Raw genomic sequence first — 19,953 nt, 5'->3', positions numbered from 1 at the left:
AAATATAAAAGATGAAATAGGAAATAGAAAATAAAAATCAAATAATAATAAATAAATAATAGTAACTGTTTAGGCCACACCCTACCGTTCCGAATATAAAATGAAATGCAGTAAAAGATATTTAAAGCAAAAGAAAAAATAAAATGTAAACATAAACTAAGTGAAATGAAATAAAACAATTTAATAAAATAAAATGAAAATAATAATAAAAATACCGTACTTCAGATACACCCCAGAACCTGTTCAAGAAGACTCCAACTACCGTTTATATTATGACCGAACAATTTTAACAAATGCAGCAAGAGACCACAGTAGGCCTGACATTTTCCTGATTGATAAATCTCAAACGACTGGTTATATAATAGTTGATATTGCTATTCTTCTGAACAAAAACATGCAAAAAACATATGCAGAAAAAATATCCAAATATTCTGACTTAGGCATTGATGTCAAACGCCAGTGGAGCTAAGGAAGGTGCACATACTACCAATTATCATCTCAGCCCACGGACTCGTGCATAAAAACTTAGCAGGCAACGTGAAAACTCTTCAACTCCCTGAGTATTTAATTTTCGACATGAAGAAGCAGCTTTACTCAATTCTTGTCATATAGTCCGAAACTTTTTACAGTAAACGTTTTTCGTGTTTGTAAAATTGTTAACTAATTTATATAATATTTATATACATATATATTTTATTGTAATCTTTGTACCTGTTATAAATTATTGGCTTGCAGCTAAGCTGTCGCCAATTAATGCAAATCACTCCTTTTTTGGGATGCAATAAATAAATAAAAATAGAAAAAAAAAAATTTTTAAAGGTTAAAGAAATTAAAAAAAAAAACATTAAAATATAAAATCAAGTAATATAAAATAAAATACAGTAAACAAATTTGAAGATAAACTAAAAAAGTTATGACGATAAATTAAATAAAATTAAAATATAATACAATGAAATTAAATTAGATTTAAATATAAAGTAAAATAAGAGAATTCACAACAGAAAAAAAATTAAAAATTTAAATAAAAGAATACAAAGTAAAGTAGTTTTGAATACATAAGAATAACTAAAATAAAAGAGAATAAAATAGAATTGAATGAAATAAAATTAAGAGATAGGTAAAAAATAAATAAATCAAAATAAAATACAGTAAAAAAATAAAATAAAATATAAAGAAAAAATAAAATTAAAATCTAAATCAAATAAAAGCAATGAAAGAAAAACTAAAGAAACAGATATAAAATAAAATACACTAAAAAATAATAAAACTTAAATATAAAATAAAATGTACATCTAAACTAAGTAAAATCAATATAAAAAAATTTAAATAACAAAATTAAAAAGTAAAGTAAAAAATAAAACAAAATGAAGTGCAATAAAGTAAAAAAATGAAAACCAAATTAAGTAAAAATAATTAAAAAATATCAAATAAAATATTGAAATGAAATGAAATAATAAAAATAGAATAAAAATATTTTTAAATGTTAAAGAAACTAAAAAAAAAACCTTAAATAATAATAATAGAATAAAACTATAAAATAATAAATAATATTAATGGAATAAAGTAATATAAAATAAAATGCAGTAAGAAAAATTTGGAGATAAATTAAAATATGCACGAAGCTAAACAAAATAAAATAAAAACCACTAAAAAGTAAAAAATTTCAAAGTTAAATAAAAAATATAAAATAAAATAAAATAAAATGAAATACAATAAAATAAAAAATATTTTAAAATTAAAAGTACAATAAGAAATTAAACGAAATAAAATAAAATAACAAAATTGGAATAAAATAATTAAATTGAAACGCAATTAAATTAAATAAATGAAATAAAATAATTAAATAAAAACTAATTTTAACAAAATAAAAATAAAATAAAATAAACTAAACTAGTTGGCCTAGTCGCTAATGCTTTTTTAATTCATTGTGATGGTAATTCATTACTTTTCCAATTTTCAAATAAAAAAAAAAAATAAAAATAAAAATAAAAATTAAATAAAATAAGAAACGGAGCGAAAATCAGCTTTTTGCCCCGGTGAATATGTCATAACATATAGCAACTATCCTCCACCGACAACTTGCGATAAAACACGGTATCTTACAAGAAGAAGTCTTGCATTTTCAACATGAACCAAAGGCAAAATGCAAATTTTAGACTGTACTGGAACAAATTTATATCCACAGATCAAATAGCAGTTGCCAACAACCCTGACATCATCTTATTCAACAATACAAATAAAACAATCGAAGTAATCGATATAGCGATGCCCCTTAATCGCAACATCCAAAGCATATACTGCACTAAAATATCAAAGTATACAGCAAAATGGATGTATAACTATATCTTTCACTGGTTTAGTGCCTAAGCACCTAATAAGTATGAATTCCAACACCTTTTAGAACACACAGCTTTACCACACCCCTTTGTGTATATTCACCTTCAAATAGCCTACTATTGCCCTACCCTGGAGCTACCCTCACACAAAACAGCTGTGTGACTTGTGGTTCCGAAATTTTAACCAATCATGAATTTGATTTCTATAAGCTATGCTACAGCTCTTTGCCGCAGCCCACTTTTATGTGCCCTATCACAGAACTGAGAGTAATGGACAAACTGCTTCAAAATAACGTTCGATTCTGGGCAACAATTTAAGCTATAATCTCCAACATGCATTAATACATATAAGTATTCAAACATCCACAAATAGTTTCATATATGTACGCGTGTATATGCATATATGTAATTTAAATAGCTTTTTACTATGAATAATGTTATTGAAAAATTTTTTAAAAATGTTTTAAAAAAAGGTTAGCTCTTGAACCTAGAAAGGTAGGCCTCTTAGAAGTTACGTTCTAAGTAAACTTCAAAAATTTTACGACAACTTACTTTACTGTAATTTTATTTCTAAATAAAACCAAAAAGCAATTCTATTTTATATTTTCTTTACAATTATTTTGTAGTGAAAAAAATTTAGAAATTTTGGAAATTCTTACTAGAGCTATTGCAAGCACCGCACAATATTCACAGCAAAATGGTTGCTTTGCTTAACATAGACTCATAAAATTTACGTGGCTTACCTTTCTGGAGTTAATATTTCATTATATTGTAAGCATTCCATTGGCAACCCTTAAACAATGCAGGTTCTTAGTAGTATTATATTTCTACACACACATATGTTTGGGGTACAAATGCATGCGCTCGTATGGACTAGACCTTATTAACGCACTTTGCGGCTTCCCAAGTTGGAGCGTGCCAAACTGACTGCTGCCACCTTTTATTTTAAACGACTTCGCCGCTCTCCTATCCATTTCATTATTTTGTCGCCCACACTTTGCTTTTAACTTTTCGCCCTTTTTAGTGGCAATACACAGCTCAAACCCCCATCAATGTTTCGACCACTTATTACTCCACCAACCCAACCGACTAAGCAACCCAATTGTGGTTCCTGCGGTTCTATGATTTTGCTAATGCTTACCATTCACAACTTGTGCTTTTTACTTTACTAGCCGTATGTGCATGTGTATGTGCATACGAATGTAACCGATATTCTTCGTTTAATTATTTTTGTTTTATTGTTTGCAATGCATGTAGTGCATACCTGTATAGTCTGGTGTCATGTTACATTGTAAATCATTTACGGCCGCATATCCGTTGACGCCGCTGGTGTACATATTCACATTGAATGGCTCGTGATAGAGACTATTCTTGCCAATGGAATCACTATCGTCGACGTTGGCCTGTGGTAAAGAATGAGAAAGAAGATGGATTAATTCATATTTTAAAAGTCAATGGAATATATGCATAAAAGGGGGAAGGATATAGAGATTGGGTGTTATGTTTTGTGGTATGAGGAAAAGTGTAGACTATAAAATATAGTTGAGTCAGAGCTAATGGAAGGCTTCAAAAAATGTATTAAGACATCAGTAAAATCTCGCACTAAAAACAAACAAAAAATAACTAATAATTAAACTTTCAAGCTCCGCAAAAAAAAAAAAAAACAAATTAAAAAATCAACGCGTCATTTGGAAAAATTGAGTGAGCTATAAAACTGCTTACCCAAATTCATTTAAAAATTGTGATTTAAAATTTAGTGCTTAATAAAAAAAAATGTTTTTTGTTTTTTAATTTAAAATGTTTTGATTTAATTTTTTTTTTTAACTTGCATTTGCAACAATTAATTAAATAAGCTACAAAATTGCATACAAACAATTTTTTCGGAAATTCTGATTAAAAATTTAATAGTTTATAAAAAAAAATTTTTTTTTGCTTTGTTTTCATTTTTGTTAACTTGCCTTTGCAACAATTAAATAAGCTATAAAAATGCATACCCGAAATTCTTTCGGAAATTCTGATTATATAAATTTGTAAAAAAAAAATTTTTTTTTGCTTTCTTGTAATTTTTTTGGTTTATAGCTGCATTTGGTAAAATTAAATAAGCTAAAAAAAATGCGTACCCGAAATTTTTTCGGAAATTAATTCCGATTAATAATTTAATACCCATTATTTTTTTTTTTTTTGTAATTTGTTTTAATTTTAATGTTTTTTTCAATTTTTAATTTTAAAATTTTTTGTTGTTTTTTTTTTAATTTTAAATTTTTTTCTTAGTTTGAATCTGGATTTATATGGTTTTTGCAGCAGAATAAACTGTTTTTCCAATAAAAAAATATTAAAATTAAATAAAAACAAATAAATTGTCAAAACTTGTCAATAAACGCGGGTGCTATGTTGTGACTGTGTTGGGGTGATTTTGACTTTTACGTTATACAAAAACAAAACACAAAAACAAATAGAACTAAAAACAGAAGTTGTGGCACTGAGAAAAAAAAATCGCTTAAAAATTAGATTTGACTTTTACGATATACAAAAAAAAAACCAATAGAACTAAAACCAGGAGTTTTGGTACTGAGAGAAAAAAACAGTCGCTTAAAAATTAGATTTATTTTCGATCAACAAAATTGAACTCAAAAAATAATCATTATTTTTCTTGAAAAATGTAAAACGTAAAAAATAACGATTACTAGGTTCTTCAATAAGTTTCGCAGTTCGACGCAAATTTTATTTTTTGTTGTTTCTTTTAATGTTTGTACACTCTTCATATGAACGTATGTGAAGTTTCATTTCAATCTGTATATTTATTATTTTTTCTACAATTGAAAAAATTAAGTTTCGTGCAGTGACTAAAATTTTATTTTTAGAAGGTTTAAAGCAAATAAAATTTATGACCGAATGTTCAAATTATATAAACACTTTTTGCTTTAAATTAGTACAGTAGAAAGATGGGTTGCTGATGGTTGAATTGCAACGTGGTCGAACAAGTCTTGAAGACGATCCAAGTCAAGAACGTCTAAACAAAGTAACAATAACAGAAATCGTAGAAAAAATACAAGATTTCGTATTGGAAAATCATCGAATGACTGAAAGAGATTTAATAGAAGCCCTAGGCATCTAATTGGGGAGTATAAGAATATTTTTACTGAAGTATTGGGTCCCAATAGGTGCCGCATTCGCTAACAATGGAACAAACACACATTCGAATGCAACTTTCTTAGCAACATTTGGGGTGTTTATAAGAAAAACGTAGATTTTGTGGGTTGGTTATTCACTATGGATAAAACTTGGGTCTATCACCATGATCCTAAATCCAAACAAGAGGCTGAGGAGTGGTGTGAACCTGGTTTTCTTCGGCTCCGAAATGAGTTCGTGTCCAGAAAACGACCAAGAAGCTGTTAGCTTCAGTTTTTAAGAGGTGAGAGAAATTTGGTTTATGGATTACTTGCAAATTAAAAAAAAAAAAAATTTTTGAATATTTTTGTAACCTTTTGGACCAGCTGAAGGAAAAAATCATGAAAAAATACCCAGTTTGCTAAAGAAAATATTCTTTTTCATCAGGACAATGCACAGCGTCACAAGAGCACTTTGACAATGGCTTAAATCCATCAATTACAGCTCTAATTATTGGAGCATCCACAACAAAATATAAAAGCCAATCCTCATATTTTAGAATAAACTATATTTTTATAAACAACAAACTCTTAATTAAAAAATAAATAAAGAAAGAGTCAAACTTGATCAAAAGGTTTAAGCGATGCAATTTTTTGTGGGTTATAATAAATACGATTTTTCTATCCGTCACTGCGTCACAACATTCTAGGCTTAGATTGGCTCCTTAGACTCCCAGACTGGTATAGAGTCTTCCAAATAGAGGTCTACGCTATAGACAAAGTAGCAAAAACGATAAGACCAATGGACTTACCTCCAGCAAACCTTATCATTTTTGTCGATAGTCAAACAGCGATCAAGTAACTAGCATCAACGCACATTAATTCAAGTTGTGTTGAAAAAAGGAGGAGGTCGCACCCGCTTATCTAACAACACAACACTACACTTTGTTAGTAGAATGAAAGAGCGGATGAGTGTGGAAAGAAAGGCTCTGAGCCTCGCCTTCAGCGAGTGGTAGAGGACATAAGCATACCTCTAAAAGAACTATGCACTGCTATAGACTTGAGCGAAATCGATAGAAAGTGGTTTCTTACTACTAACTGTGGGGTCTCCAAAGCGCTCTGGCCTAAACTGAATCTTAAAAGGACAAAATATTTGCTTGGATTCAACTGATCAACTACCAGCGTCGCCTCAGGTGCTATAACGGATCACTGCACTATTGGCACCTTAGTCAGTAGAATGGGTGTACCTCACAATGACTTTTGCAGGAGTTGTGGAAATGAAGAAGAGATTGCGTCGACACAACACCTCCTCTGTGAATGTCCTGCAATTCAAAGAAGCCGTGCAGAATATCTTGGCGGTTATTTCTTTGAAGCCTGGGAAGTTGGCAAAATGCCTCACGTAAGTAATTAGTGACTCGCTTAAATATATCTGAGTGGCTTATGCAATTTAGTTATTGAATGGACATCAAATGCAGGTATCAAAGTGGACTTATGGCCACCGAGTTTCTTGTCTTAGACAAGCAACCTGGCTAACCTAACATAACATAGATACTCAAACGACGCTACTACTAAGTACTACCAACCCTGTCAACCCTCAAGAGAGCAATCAGCTGACACGATTATTAGAAAAAAATCAACATGCCGCAGATTTCTGCTAAAGTAGGTTATGTCAGCTGACACGGATTTATGCAATTACCAGTTTAGGTATGTTGGTGAACAACTACACCACACTCCGGTAGATTAAAGTTGCATGAGTGTTTCTGAGTAATGTTTTATCGAAAGCTTTAATGTTTGCTCTCTGAATTGGGGCAAGAATTTGCCCACGTAGTGAATCAAAGTGGCATTAGATAATCTGTGTAACTATTTTTATCCATCATAAAATGTTGCAGTACCTTTTTTATACATTAAATTCCGTCATTAACTAACTTGGACTTTGAAGCTAATGCAGTGCATAATCCTGCGAGCTAAGCTTAAGTAGTACAACATAGAAGTCGAGCAAAAAAGTCGACCCTATAAAGCCACTAAAATGCATTAAAGTAAAGCAAACTATTTGCTGTGGAACGCAAAAAAGTAAGAGGGGCGCCGCTGACTATCCGCGGGTCGTTGTGTTCAAGCTCGCCACTCACAACTAAAAGCACTACTTAATAGCGCAGCACAAGTGCCAATAAAGAAAATAGAGCAGAGAAATAAAATAGAGCACGAAGCCATTTAAAGTACCGCAGAAATAAATATATGTAAGTATGCAGGTACACCTATGTAAGTAAGACGAAAAAATGTAAGGGAAGGCCAGCTAAAATAAAGACAAATAAAATAGAACTAAAAAGTTGGTACTCAAATAAAATCAACTACAGTAAAGGCAAACAAATGGGTGAATAGAACTAAAATAAAACTGGCATACCAAACTCACACACTTATCAAACACGCATACAGGCATGTGCGCACAGTGACGGGGAAAATTATTCACGGAAAGTATTTCTTGAAATTTTTCGAATTAGTTATAATAACTTTGAACTGATAGATATTAAGAGAAGTGAAAAGTTCTGAGCATTTGGTTGCAGCACAAGCATATAAACTGGGTCCAAAAACAGACCGAGGCTGCCGGCTCCGATTTTTGGCCCTCTATTAAATTTTCTTCTTTTCAATTCGACTATTTTTTATCTCAACCCAACCTAACTCGACTTTGGAATGACGTAAAACATAACTGGCTGTACTACACACAAAACTATTAAGTAATTTTGTTATTTTAGGCCCTACCTTACCTTTAAATTGTCTTGTAGTGTAACTCGATACTCGCGAGATATTCAATAGAGACTTTTAGTGGAAAAGGCTCTGACGATTTAATTTTTCACCTATTTCAAAAATAACTAAATTTTTTTAGTTATATAAATAAATTTTAGTTTTATAACGTAACGAAAAATAGTAATTTATTTTATTTCCTCCCAGTCATATGTCCATGGTCATGTACCTTGTTCATACTCGTATATTTCATCTCCATGTAACGAATGCAGACAGAAAATTATATGGCGAAAATGCGAAATATCGTCAGGACAAAAAAAAAAAACTCTCAAAAATCAACGAAAATTTTCAGCGACTTCAAACGTGCACGTTGTTATACTAAAATTTAGTGGGCTGTAAAACTGTGTACCCAAATTTTTTAAGAAAATTCTGAATTTGTTTTTTTTAATTCTTATGAAAATTTGTTGAATATTTACAAATTTTGTACAAAGTTTGAAACTTAAATTATAATAGTCTTTGTTATAGAATAAGGTATATTTTTCCGAAAACAGATGTACTTGAATATAACTCGGAAAAGTAAGGCAATCCCGCCAAGAAGCTTTTAGGGATTACAAAAAATAATAAAAAAATTAGAAAAAAAATTAAAATCAAAATCACAAATAACAAAACAAAATTTACAAACAGTAATAAAAAAACTATAAAAATAATAAAACTAAAAAAATATACAATATATAAAAAAAACACGAAACAAGAGTAACCGCAAAATTTGAGAAAGAGGATAAACAAATAAATAAAACAAAAAAAAATCACAAAAAAATAATAAGAAAAGTTATAAAAATAATAAAACCAAATAACACAAAACTACCAAAAAATTAAAAAAAAAAAACAAAAAACACAAGAATAACCAAAACGTCTGAGGAGTGTTTTTTAAAAATTGCAAACAAACATTTTTGCCGAAAAGAAGGGAATCCCACTATGAAGTTAGGGATTATGAGCGTATTCCCAGCTTATTCATGCTCAAATAACTAAAGAAAAAACATTAAAAAATATAACAAAAAAAAATTTAACAAAAAACAATAAACCAAAAAACAAAAACAAAAAAAGTAACACAATAAAACAGCAGAACAAAAACGTAACAAGATAATACAATAACAAAAAATAATAAAAAACAATAACAAAACAATTTAAATTAAAAATAACAAATAACACAATAAAAATTTAAAAAATAAAGAAAAAAATAATGTCCCCCAAGTAACAAATAAAAGACAATTTTTCTATGAAGTTTTTAGGGATTAGTGACAATATTTCCAGCTTGTCATGAAAAAAAGATCAAAACAATAACAAAACAATAAAAATAAAAGTAAAAAATATATAAAAATAAAATTAAAACCAAAAAAGGCAAAACAAGATTAAAATAAAAAAAGGATAACCAAAAAATTAATAAAAAACCTAAAAAAAGAATAACCAAAAAATCAAATGAGTGTTTTTTCAAAATAACAAAAAAAAATGTTCTCCTTAATAAAAAGGAGTTTCACTATTAATTTTTAAGAGATTTCTGACGTATTCTTAGCTATTGATGAAAAAAAAACCAGAACAAAAAAAGTGCGTGCAGCGTAGTACACACAACAGAAGTGAAACTTTCAAGGCAAACAAAGAAAGAGGGAGAGACCCTCGAGAGAATGAGAGAGAGAGAGAGAGAGAAAGAATATATCGCACCCTAAATACAAAAGGGTCACAACTCAAAATGTTCCTTCTGCTCAAATATGAACGAGACGTTATGAATAAAACGGTCCGCGGATGACATATGGCAAAAATATTTTTTTTGTTTTATGGTAGGAATGTTATAAGCTTACATGGCAAATTTCAGCGTGATATGTCACATAGTTTGTTTTTTGTGCTACTGTAAACAAGTCAAGCTCGAGTGTGGAAAATTTTTAGTTGTGACCCTTTTGTATTTAGGGTGCGATATATCTAAATAAATTCACAACATTTGCAGAGAATACAAACTTCAGAGGAGCCAATTCTAGGACTTCTGAACACTTTACCACAAGGCAATGCTCTGAAGACAATTGAAAATACTTTTTAGCTGTCAAAAGGAGTAGCCTAGGCGTCCAGACAGTTATAAAAACAATTTATCTGTTTGCAACCTATGTCGTTTACCACAAATTAAATGCTTTGACTACGTTTCTTTCGTTAATTACAATGAAACATCGCCGAACTGCCTACTTTCGTCAAATAATTTGCCAAATTTACTGTCGTCGAAAGGTCATAGACACTAACGAAGACAATGCGAGAATTGTGACTAATACAATGTATTACTATTGCCTTTGCAAAACTGGGCCGTGTAAACGCCAAGTTAGGACAGTCTCGCTGGTTAAGCTGATCGGCTTCGTCGAAAGATTGTGATACTTTAAAAATGTGTAGGTATAGAAATATTCTGTGTGAACTTCTTTGAGAGCACTTCTTGAGCGAGTAATCTTTATACATATGTATAATTCAAGGAGATGCACGTGAGATTTCTACTGAGCTACTTCATTAGGGAAACGAATCTCTCTTGGGACCCTCCGAAACCCTTTATTTTTGTAGCCTACGTCTTTCGCAATCCAATAGTGGGCACTAAGATATTTATAAGTGGTGATACCATCTTTGTCGAACTTGGATTCACCTCTACACAAGAGTTTTTTGAAGCGAGCACAAATCTGCTCAAGTCCATTCGTTGTAAGAATCCCCTTCATCCATCACTTGAACAGATGCATAGTGATATGAGTGCTATTCAATGGCATGAATTACAAACCACATTTTCCACTGCGGCAACCCTAACTGTTCTGCAACAACATTCGTAGAAGTGGTTGGCTGTGCCTCAGAAAGAAAACGTATCTCATTGGCTTGTTCCTTTTAGTCAAAATTACGAGGTCGCCTCATAGGAGTTTGCTATCTCATAACAAAACTAGTTTCTCGTAATATTCGTCGTTAGTTCCTTCAAAGACTCTAACATCAAGTACTCGCCCATTACTACTCACGCATCTTTGTCTAACTTAGACTTATCTGTACACACGATTTTTTTAAATGTCGCTGTCAGGGTTTGCTATAAATTTTATTGATGATTTTTATTAGCGGACAGCGATTAGAAGTCCACGTAAGTGGGGAAAGTCCCTGATTATCATTCACTTGAGAGTGCCCGGAATGATTCTTCTGCATCGGTAAAATCAGCTACGCCCAAATATCCTCTGTGTAGCTCCCGAACGTCCGCTTGAGAGCGAACTAATTTAAGAAGGCGGAGCGTGACAGGATATCTGATCGTGCGCTGGGCTTAGGGCGCCACGTAAAAATCTCCCCAATGAGAAACTACGTAAGGGCTCGGATGAGAACTACCCCTTAATCCCTTGTCGTGCTTTAACGAGTCTGACTCGTGATGAAAATTTTGGTCCAAACATGACATAGATCGGCGGGCCAAACGTAAATATCATGAGCCGAGGTTGTGTACAGATAGCCGGATTAGACATAAACATCACGAGCCTGGGTAGTGATTGAATGTTAGTTTCTATCTGTGTGCCACCAGAGTTAGTTACGAGTCTCATAATTGCTGTTGCAAAGTAGTTTATAATAGGGCTATGAATAAGTTCGTGCGGTTTTTTTTCGAAATTTGAAACTTTATTGACGTAAAATGGTTACAAATTTAATATTCAAAATATTGTCCATCGCTTACTACTACTTTTTCCCATCTTTCTGGCAATTCACGGATTCCCTTTGTGAAAAATTCGGTCGGTTTTGCCGCAATCCACGGAATCGATCCATTTTTTGACTTCATCGTAATTACGGAAGTGCTGGTCAGCCAGGCCATGTTGCATCGATCGGAAGAGATAGTAATCGGATGGCGCAAGGTCTGGACTATACAGCGGGTGGGGTAGGACATCCCATTTGAGCGTTTCTAAGTATGTTTTGACCACTTGTGCAACATGTGGCCGAGCATTGTCATGTTGCAAAATAACTTTGTCGTGTCTATCGGCGTATTGCGGCCGTTTTTCTCGCAGTGCTCGGCTCAAACGCATCAATTGTCGTCGGTAGACATCCCCCGTAATCGTTTCATTCGGTTTCAGTAGCTCATAATACACAACACCCAGCTGGTCCCACCAGATACACAGCATAACCTTCAGGCCATGAATATTCTGCGCCGACGTCGATGTTGAAGCATGGCCAGGGTATCCATACGTTGCCCGACGTTTTGGATTGTCGTAATGGACCCACTTTTCATCGCCAGTCACAATTCGATGCAAAAAACCCTTTCTTTTGTGCCGTTGAAGCAGTTGTTCGCATGCCATAAAACGGCGTTCAACGTCTCTTGGCTTCAATTCATACGGCACCCAATGGCCTACCTTTCGGATCATTCCCATGGCTTTTAAACGTTTGGAAATGGTTGATTGATCAACTCCCAAAGTTTTTGCAACCTCTTCTTGCGTTTGAGCCGGATCTTGATCGAGCAATTCCTCCAATTCGGTATCCATGAACTTTGGCGGCGCACCCTCGCGTTCTTCGTCTTCCAAGCCAAAATCACCACTTTTAAAGCGTGCAAACCACTTCTGGCACGTTCGCTCAGATAGAGCATGCTCACCATAAACTTCCACCAAGATACGATGACTTTCGGCTGCTTTTTTCTTCATATTAAAATAATGAAGAAGAATTCCCCGCAAAAACACATTATTTGGCACGAAATTCGACATTTTCAAGTGTGGTAAAAATATTGTTGTTTACGCTTCAAATAAAAAACTTATACTGACGTTTGTGCCTTACGACAGTAGCTCTCCAATGAATGTTTGGAAATGTGGATCGATGGAATAATAATCAAGTTACGCCATCTGTTGTAAAACCGCACGAACTTATAAATAGACCTATTATTATTCTGATCTGTTTACCACGCGTTGACGCGTAACACTTGAGCCCGAGTTTCGTCGAGCTAAATGGGACGGCAAGGAGTTAACTGCGGAAATAACAGAAATAAATCGAACCCCATTAACTTACATTCAAAAATAAAAAGTGGACGTACGCAAAAAAGAAATTCTTATTAATAATTTTAGAAATCGAAAGCGGGGAAATCGAAGCGGATATCATGTCTTCTTTTTAATTACATTTCAATTAATCAGAAATGACCTAAGCATCTATGTCCTTAAGTATCTAGAACGACTTTCCCCGGTGACCCTGTATGCAGCTTGATATAGATTTCAGTTTTAATGCCATAAAATGCTGCTAATATTTTTATTTTGAAACTAATATAAATATTTATTCATTTATTTTTATATTATTTATTACATTATTTATTCATTTAAAAAAATATCAGTTAAATATTTATTTATTTAAAATTACATTCTTGGTCACATTCGTACCTTTCATGATTTTTTACTATTTTACTTCTTCATTTCTTGTAAAAACAAAAACATTGAATGTCGTATGAATAATTTTGTGAACCTCTGTATAAAATGCTTGCATGGTTTATAACTTTATATATGTATAGGTATACCATATGTATATACATAAGTGTACGATATTGTATGTCTATAACGCACTCACCTTAATGCCACTGCCATTGGGTCGATGTTTATCCACATTGCCACCCAGCGTATTCGGATTGAAGCTATATTGGAATGCGTCCAGGACATTGCTGCCGCGCGCACGCTTCGTACGCGTTACAATGCAAAATATGGCGCCAACGAGGAAAATAATTATCACCGTTAGAATAACAATAACAATACCAATTGAGAATTTCTCAGATGGTTCCTGATCGATGGGACGTGGGGCAATTACTGTGGAAATAAAGTGAAATGAAATGAATGTAGTAAATGGCAGCCATGTGTTTCAGTGGAGAAGAGACGAAATATATACATATCTACATAACAAATATACCTGCATACACTGTGTATCTATGTACATATATACGTGTGTTTGTATGAACTGTTAAGTGAGTGCAATTTGCACCGCCCTTTCATGCATTAAATTAAAGATAAATATTTAAAGGGAAAATAATGTTTTCAATTATTTGCCAAGCGCGCACTTAATTGTTATAGGAAAATACTTTTTTTTTACATTTTTTATTTCCTTTTACTGTTGTCCTCTTTCAACTATCTTCATTTGTTTTTTTTTTTTCTTTTTTTTTTTGCTGCTTTTATCTGCCACTAACTGTACCTACTTTCTGCTAATTTCTACCCTTTCTTGGCACTTTTACATAGTTTCAGTGTCACTTACATTGTGGCCCATTATTGTAGCCGAGGCCAGCGCCCCCAGCCGCACCCGCCGCCATGCCTACTCCGTCACCCATGCTGCCGCCATTCATTGTGCCCATTTTGCCCATGCCATTCTTCTGGCCATGATGATAGTCATTACTTTGTAATGGATATTCGCGTGTATCCTGTGGCAGCGTGGCGCGTTGCTCGGACTCATCTGTGAAATTTCCCACGGCCGGCACTGCAAGTGAAAGAGAGTAATAAAAGTGTTAAAATGGTAATGGGAGTGGTAAAAGTTAAAAAAAAAAATTATGTAACTACAAAAACTTTGCAAACATTGGAGTATTTCATTATTCTTTGTAGTAGATTATAATTTGTTGCATTATTATTTATTACAATCTTATTTATGATGCTATTTATTTTGTGATTGGGTATGGAATAGGGAATATTTTATGCCATATCATTTAGAGATTCACCGTTCAGTTCAGAGAAAGCGTAAATATGGACATATTTTTGCTTGAAAGCACTGGGAATGAAACTGGAATGAGTTGGTAAAATATTATCTATTGTACCATTCAGCGACTGATGAAGTTCATCAGGAACACGGAATACCTCGTAAGGTCAAGTAATACGACTCGATACAGCAACCTGGCAGGTAGTCCATATACTTTTCAAGAGTGGAAACCTTCAAATACATGGCGGATCCCCAAATCTGCGTAAGCAAATGAATCCAAGCTGCCAACAGAAGTTACTTATCATATCCTAAACTGCTTAAAAACTGCAAATCTATAAGACCCTAATAAAACCTATAGCAACTTATGGCTGAGAAGCATGGATTATGACCGCCAACATTCAGAACCACGAATGAGAACTACGCTTTGAACGAAAGATATTTGTTCGAGTAAGGGAAGCTGGTGGGACTTGTAGAATAAGATATAACAACGCAACCGAACTACTGATCACGAGCCAAAACATTGTGCCCTTTGCTAAGACGCTGAGGGTATGACGGTTTGGGCATCTACTCAGAATGGACAACAACAGGATAACGAAAAAGACCTCTTATATGATAGGCAATAGCGGAACGCTCCCAAGAAGGCAGATTAATAATCTCCAAGAAGACCTTCTGTATAAATGCTAGAATGCGATGCAATGCACTGAGACATATGGAGAGATATTATAAAGGAAACACTGGCTAACGTCGAGCTACAATTGTCATTATGATAATGATGACGATGATGATGTATTAATGCCAGAAAATAGGAACGCGTTTCATGGCCGTTGTGGTAGCCCGCTACCTTCAAGTAGCCCTTTGAAACCAGACTAAGCTGGTTGCTTCGACGAACGCCTTACCCCACTGGGTTGCCGGCAGGCATGGGGGAAGAAAAGGCGTATCAGCCGCAGGTTCTACCGTTTGTCGCACACAGAGGTCGCGAATGGGACCATGTTCGTATTTGAACCCGTGGAAGTACATATGTCTTCAAACATCTCTGGTCGGGTAGGGACTGACTCAGGTTGGAGTCCAGTTCTCCATCCTTTTTGACTAGCCAGCATCTCAAGCTTGGGATGCAGCGTTGAATCCACGGGTACTTTGTCGTGCTGTTTCATCTGTCCTGCCAAGTTTAAGTACTGGTTTCTCGTATTGCGCAACGTTTCATTACACTCCCAGCCATTATTGCTGCCTCGTTTGCCATTATGTCTACTGTATGCATTCCGGCGGCCTCCGTAGCTGAATGGGTTGGTGCGTGATTACCATTCGGAATTCACAGAGAGAACGTAGGTTCGAATCTCGGTGAAACACGGAAATTTAAGAAGAACATTTTTCTAGTAGCGGTCGCCCCTCGGCAGGCAATGGCAAACCTCCGAGTGTATTTCTGCCATGAAAAAGCTCCTCATAAAAATATCTGCCGTTCGGAGTCGGCTTGAAACTGTAGGCCCCCGTATTTGTGGAACAACATCAACACGCACACCACGAATAGGAGGAGGAGCTCGGCCAAGCACCTAACAGAAGTGTACGCGCCAATTATATATATATATATATGCATTCCGGCGATTACTAGCACGGCTTCGAGGCGCTCATAAAGGGTGCATTGTTTCTATGCCGCGGAGGTACAACGAGAGTTGAGTGGCCAGATACCACACAGGCGCATAATACAGGATTTCACTCTTTAAAACGCCTACGAGACGTTGGCGCCGCCGTTTCTTCGGCTCACTCGTAATCGCGGATAAAGCTTATACCGCCGCAGATGCTTTCTGCGTTGCATATTCAAGGGTTTGATTGATACCCTCCTGTGCATAATAGATGCCAAATACTTTACCCTCTAGCAGTGTTGTAGGTCTGAGATTGGCTGAGCTAAGGCTATTTTGTATCGGTCATGGTGGTGGTTAGGTTTTTCGCAAACGTCTTTTGGCAATAATGACTACTGCGACTTCGTCAACGAGTCTGATAATGTTGGCGCCATTGAGTATTTTGAGGTACACACCGCCATTGTACACAACATTTCAGAGCAATGGTCGAAGCTCAGAACCTTAGAGAACCCGCCCTGATGCCTTAAAACTCTTCCTGGCTGATGCTGGGTCGTATTCCAGTACGCGTTCTTCGAAGTAACTTTGAATAATTGCTTGCAGGTAGAGGGTACTCCAACATAGTTCTGTGTGCCCAAGATTTTCGCCCAGTTTGCGGTGTTGAATGCATTTTTCACATCCAAAGTTACTACCAAGCAGTACTTTTTGGAACCTTGGAGCCATTGAGTACCACCTATCGTTTCTTGTGCAATTTTTGTGGTAATACTCGCAGCGTGAACGTTGGACCTTCCTTTTCTCAAGCCAAACTGGTTGTCAGATATTCCCTTAGCTACACCGTAAGACATCCTTTAGTACTAGCCTTTGTCGCTTCCATATCGATGAAAACGTTCCCTTCGCTAAGGGTATGCAAGTGTTTTTTTTTTTTTTGAAGGTGGCTTAAATTAAAACGCCAAAAATTCTCAAAGGAGGTGTCACACCAATAGTATATGGGGTACGCTTCCACTAACGGTGTAATAATCTTCCCACCTCGGCTAAATTCTACACGGGGACCGTAAACGTATAGCATCTGGATAGAGTCGCATTTATGTCTGAAGACACAACAGGTACCAGCGTCCAGGTTCCTCTCCTGCAGACATGCGAAGACTATACGCCGTCGATATTCCCAATTACTCCCACTGTGTTTATAGGTGGTTCTAAAGAGAAGAAGGCATCGGAAAAGTTGCAATAGTATTTTATGACGTCTTGTCTTATGTGCGATATTGTGTGAGTGTTTCGTTCAAAAGTCTGTGGTTGTCGCCGGTTCGTCGAAAACCATCCGTCTTCACTACTGCTACTGCTGCTATAATTGTTGCTCCATCGCCTTGCGTTTACACTCAATATGACGAAGTCGTTCGCGTCATGATTTTAGCTGTGAACGTTTGAGTTGCCTTCCACTTACTGGTGGATACGCACACATCTCGCATGAGGGTGTAGGAGGATAGTTGATGACCCAAGGCTTGTTCGAGAATAGCTCGTTCCTCTCTGAAGCGGTCGCAATCAATAATCACGTGATCTGTGCTTTTGTTAGTATTCGGTCAGGTTGGACAGAAAGGGCTGCCTTACAGCTTAAAATGGTACAGGTATTCCCGAAAACAGCTATGTCCGCTAATCCACTGCGAAAGGTGATAGTCGATGTTTCCATGCTTTCTTCCTAACCACTCCTTAACACGTGATAGGTATGAGTTTGTGGATCCAACGCACGCTTTGTGACTGATTCCCTCGGCCAACTGTCAGCAATCGCTCAGCTGCTTTTTGTACTGGTGTGAGCCGTGCTGCTTGCATTTTATGGAGTTGGTTCATTTCCTCTGCCAAGTGGTACAGAGGGAGCTTTCCAGCTATTACACAGATTGCGTCATCAGGCCGGATATATATATGTTTATAAGTACTGACAACAGCAGCTAATAGGATATCAAGCAAATTAGCACTGATTCAATTAGAGCCAGATTAAAATTATTTAAATGCTGCAGCTTAAAAAGTTTTTAGTCATAAGTGACTCGAACCCTGGACACAGAAGTTGTTAATTTTAAGCATTTATGTGCACATGCATATGCCAGTCAATGGTCTAAGCACACACATACATACAGACATACACATATGTATATCTACCTAAAGTTGTATGAACAAATGTATGTGCAATTAGAAATATCAAAAACAGCCATTACCAACTCATGAGAAGCAATGAAAAGCAAAAATTTCGCATGAATTAAGTGAATTGTCATTTCAAAAGTGAAATAGACAAAACCATTTGGGACAATTTGGGACAGCACTTGAGGCAATTACCGCTCAACAAATTGTCACGCACAATAGCCAAGGATACAAGCAATTGCTGGAAGATATTGTAGAGGAAAGAGCAGCTGCTGCTGCTTGTGCTGCTGCGGGTTACGTTTATTCTTTGCCTTCATTGTTCTGTAAATAATAAAGGCTAGCAAAAGCTGGGAATGCAGTAGCCAAAAAGGGGTTATTTTCATTGTGGTGTGGAGAATGCAAATAAATGAAGATAAATAATAAGCAGCACGATGCAATTGTGAAAAAATAACCACTTGAAAATTGTCTAGTAGTGAAAAGAAAACATCAAATAAAATAATAAAAAATAAAAATATGGAAGATAAAATAGCTAAAACAAAAAAAAAATCAACGAAATAAGAAAATTTCTAAGGTAAATAAAGATAGGGAACATAAACAAAGCCTTCAAGTGGTTGAAAAGGTGAAAAAGTGGTTGTGCGGTGCAGGAGCGTTAGGTAAAGGGTGATCAGATTGGAGATACTTTTTCCAATAGGGGTTTTTTGACAGATTACGCGCTGCTACAGTCGAACTAAATACATAACTTTTTTCAGTATTAATTGCCATTTCATCATTAAGCCTCAACAACGTCCAAAAATCGCACAACTGAATTACGAAAATCGACGCTCTGTGAAATGTGTTCATCGCGCGCTCAGACCGACTAATGGTGTACACACTCGACTAGAATTACAGTGAGGCATGCCGAAGAATCAGTTAGGCCAGAATTAGGCAGGCCTTACTGAGGCACGCCTCACTATTACCTTACCAGGCCCACGTTAGAAAGATTGGCATGCCAGAACAATACCAAATAGGTATACCTTAGGTATAAATTGGAATCCCTAACTGATTTGTAGAAGGGCATCCGGAGTTCGGTTTTTCGAACCTGCGCCTAATGAGGCAGATGTGTGGCGATATCTTTCGGGACTTGGGCTTAGTTTGGCTGCCTTATGAGATGCAAATTTGGAATGCGGTCTGCCTTATTTGCGCCTATTCACCGCCTTACCAAAATTTCTAGTCGGGTAATTGTCCTACGGAACGAACTATTCGGCGAACCAGCGGCAAAATTGAGAATAATTTTGCATTATTGGATGATACGCAACTGCTTAGACCACATACAGTTCGAAGTAAAGAGATTATTCCGGCTGTAAAAGAGAGTTTTGTAGGAAAGAGACCTGGAAAATCGGTTCGGTGTCAATCCGAACAACTTGGCCTATCTTATGG

At 35.2% G+C, this 19,953-nt stretch overlaps 1 protein-coding gene across 3 annotated transcripts in view; it reads right to left on the bottom strand.

Annotated features, from left to right (window-relative positions):
- The window catches only part of LOC128864940 (uncharacterized), a 271,539-nt gene that overhangs the window by 1,330 nt on the left and 250,256 nt on the right, over nt 1–19,953 (bottom strand). For all 3 annotated transcript variants that reach the window (XM_054104726.1, XM_054104725.1, XM_054104727.1), the window contains 3 exons: nt 14,414–14,632; nt 13,742–13,974; nt 3,601–3,739 (listed from right to left, as the gene is read on the bottom strand). In XM_054104726.1, coding sequence (XP_053960701.1) covers nt 3,601–3,739; nt 13,742–13,974; nt 14,414–14,632 — 591 coding nt within the window. The remainder of the gene's footprint in view (nt 1–3,600; nt 3,740–13,741; nt 13,975–14,413; nt 14,633–19,953) is intronic.

This window comes from Anastrepha ludens, chromosome 5 (genome assembly GCF_028408465.1).
Source record: "Anastrepha ludens isolate Willacy chromosome 5, idAnaLude1.1, whole genome shotgun sequence".
NCBI classification, from domain to species: Eukaryota; Metazoa; Arthropoda; class Insecta; order Diptera; family Tephritidae; genus Anastrepha; species Anastrepha ludens.
Note: the sequence above shows the minus strand (reverse complement) of the source record. Positions and strands in the feature narration are given on the sequence as shown.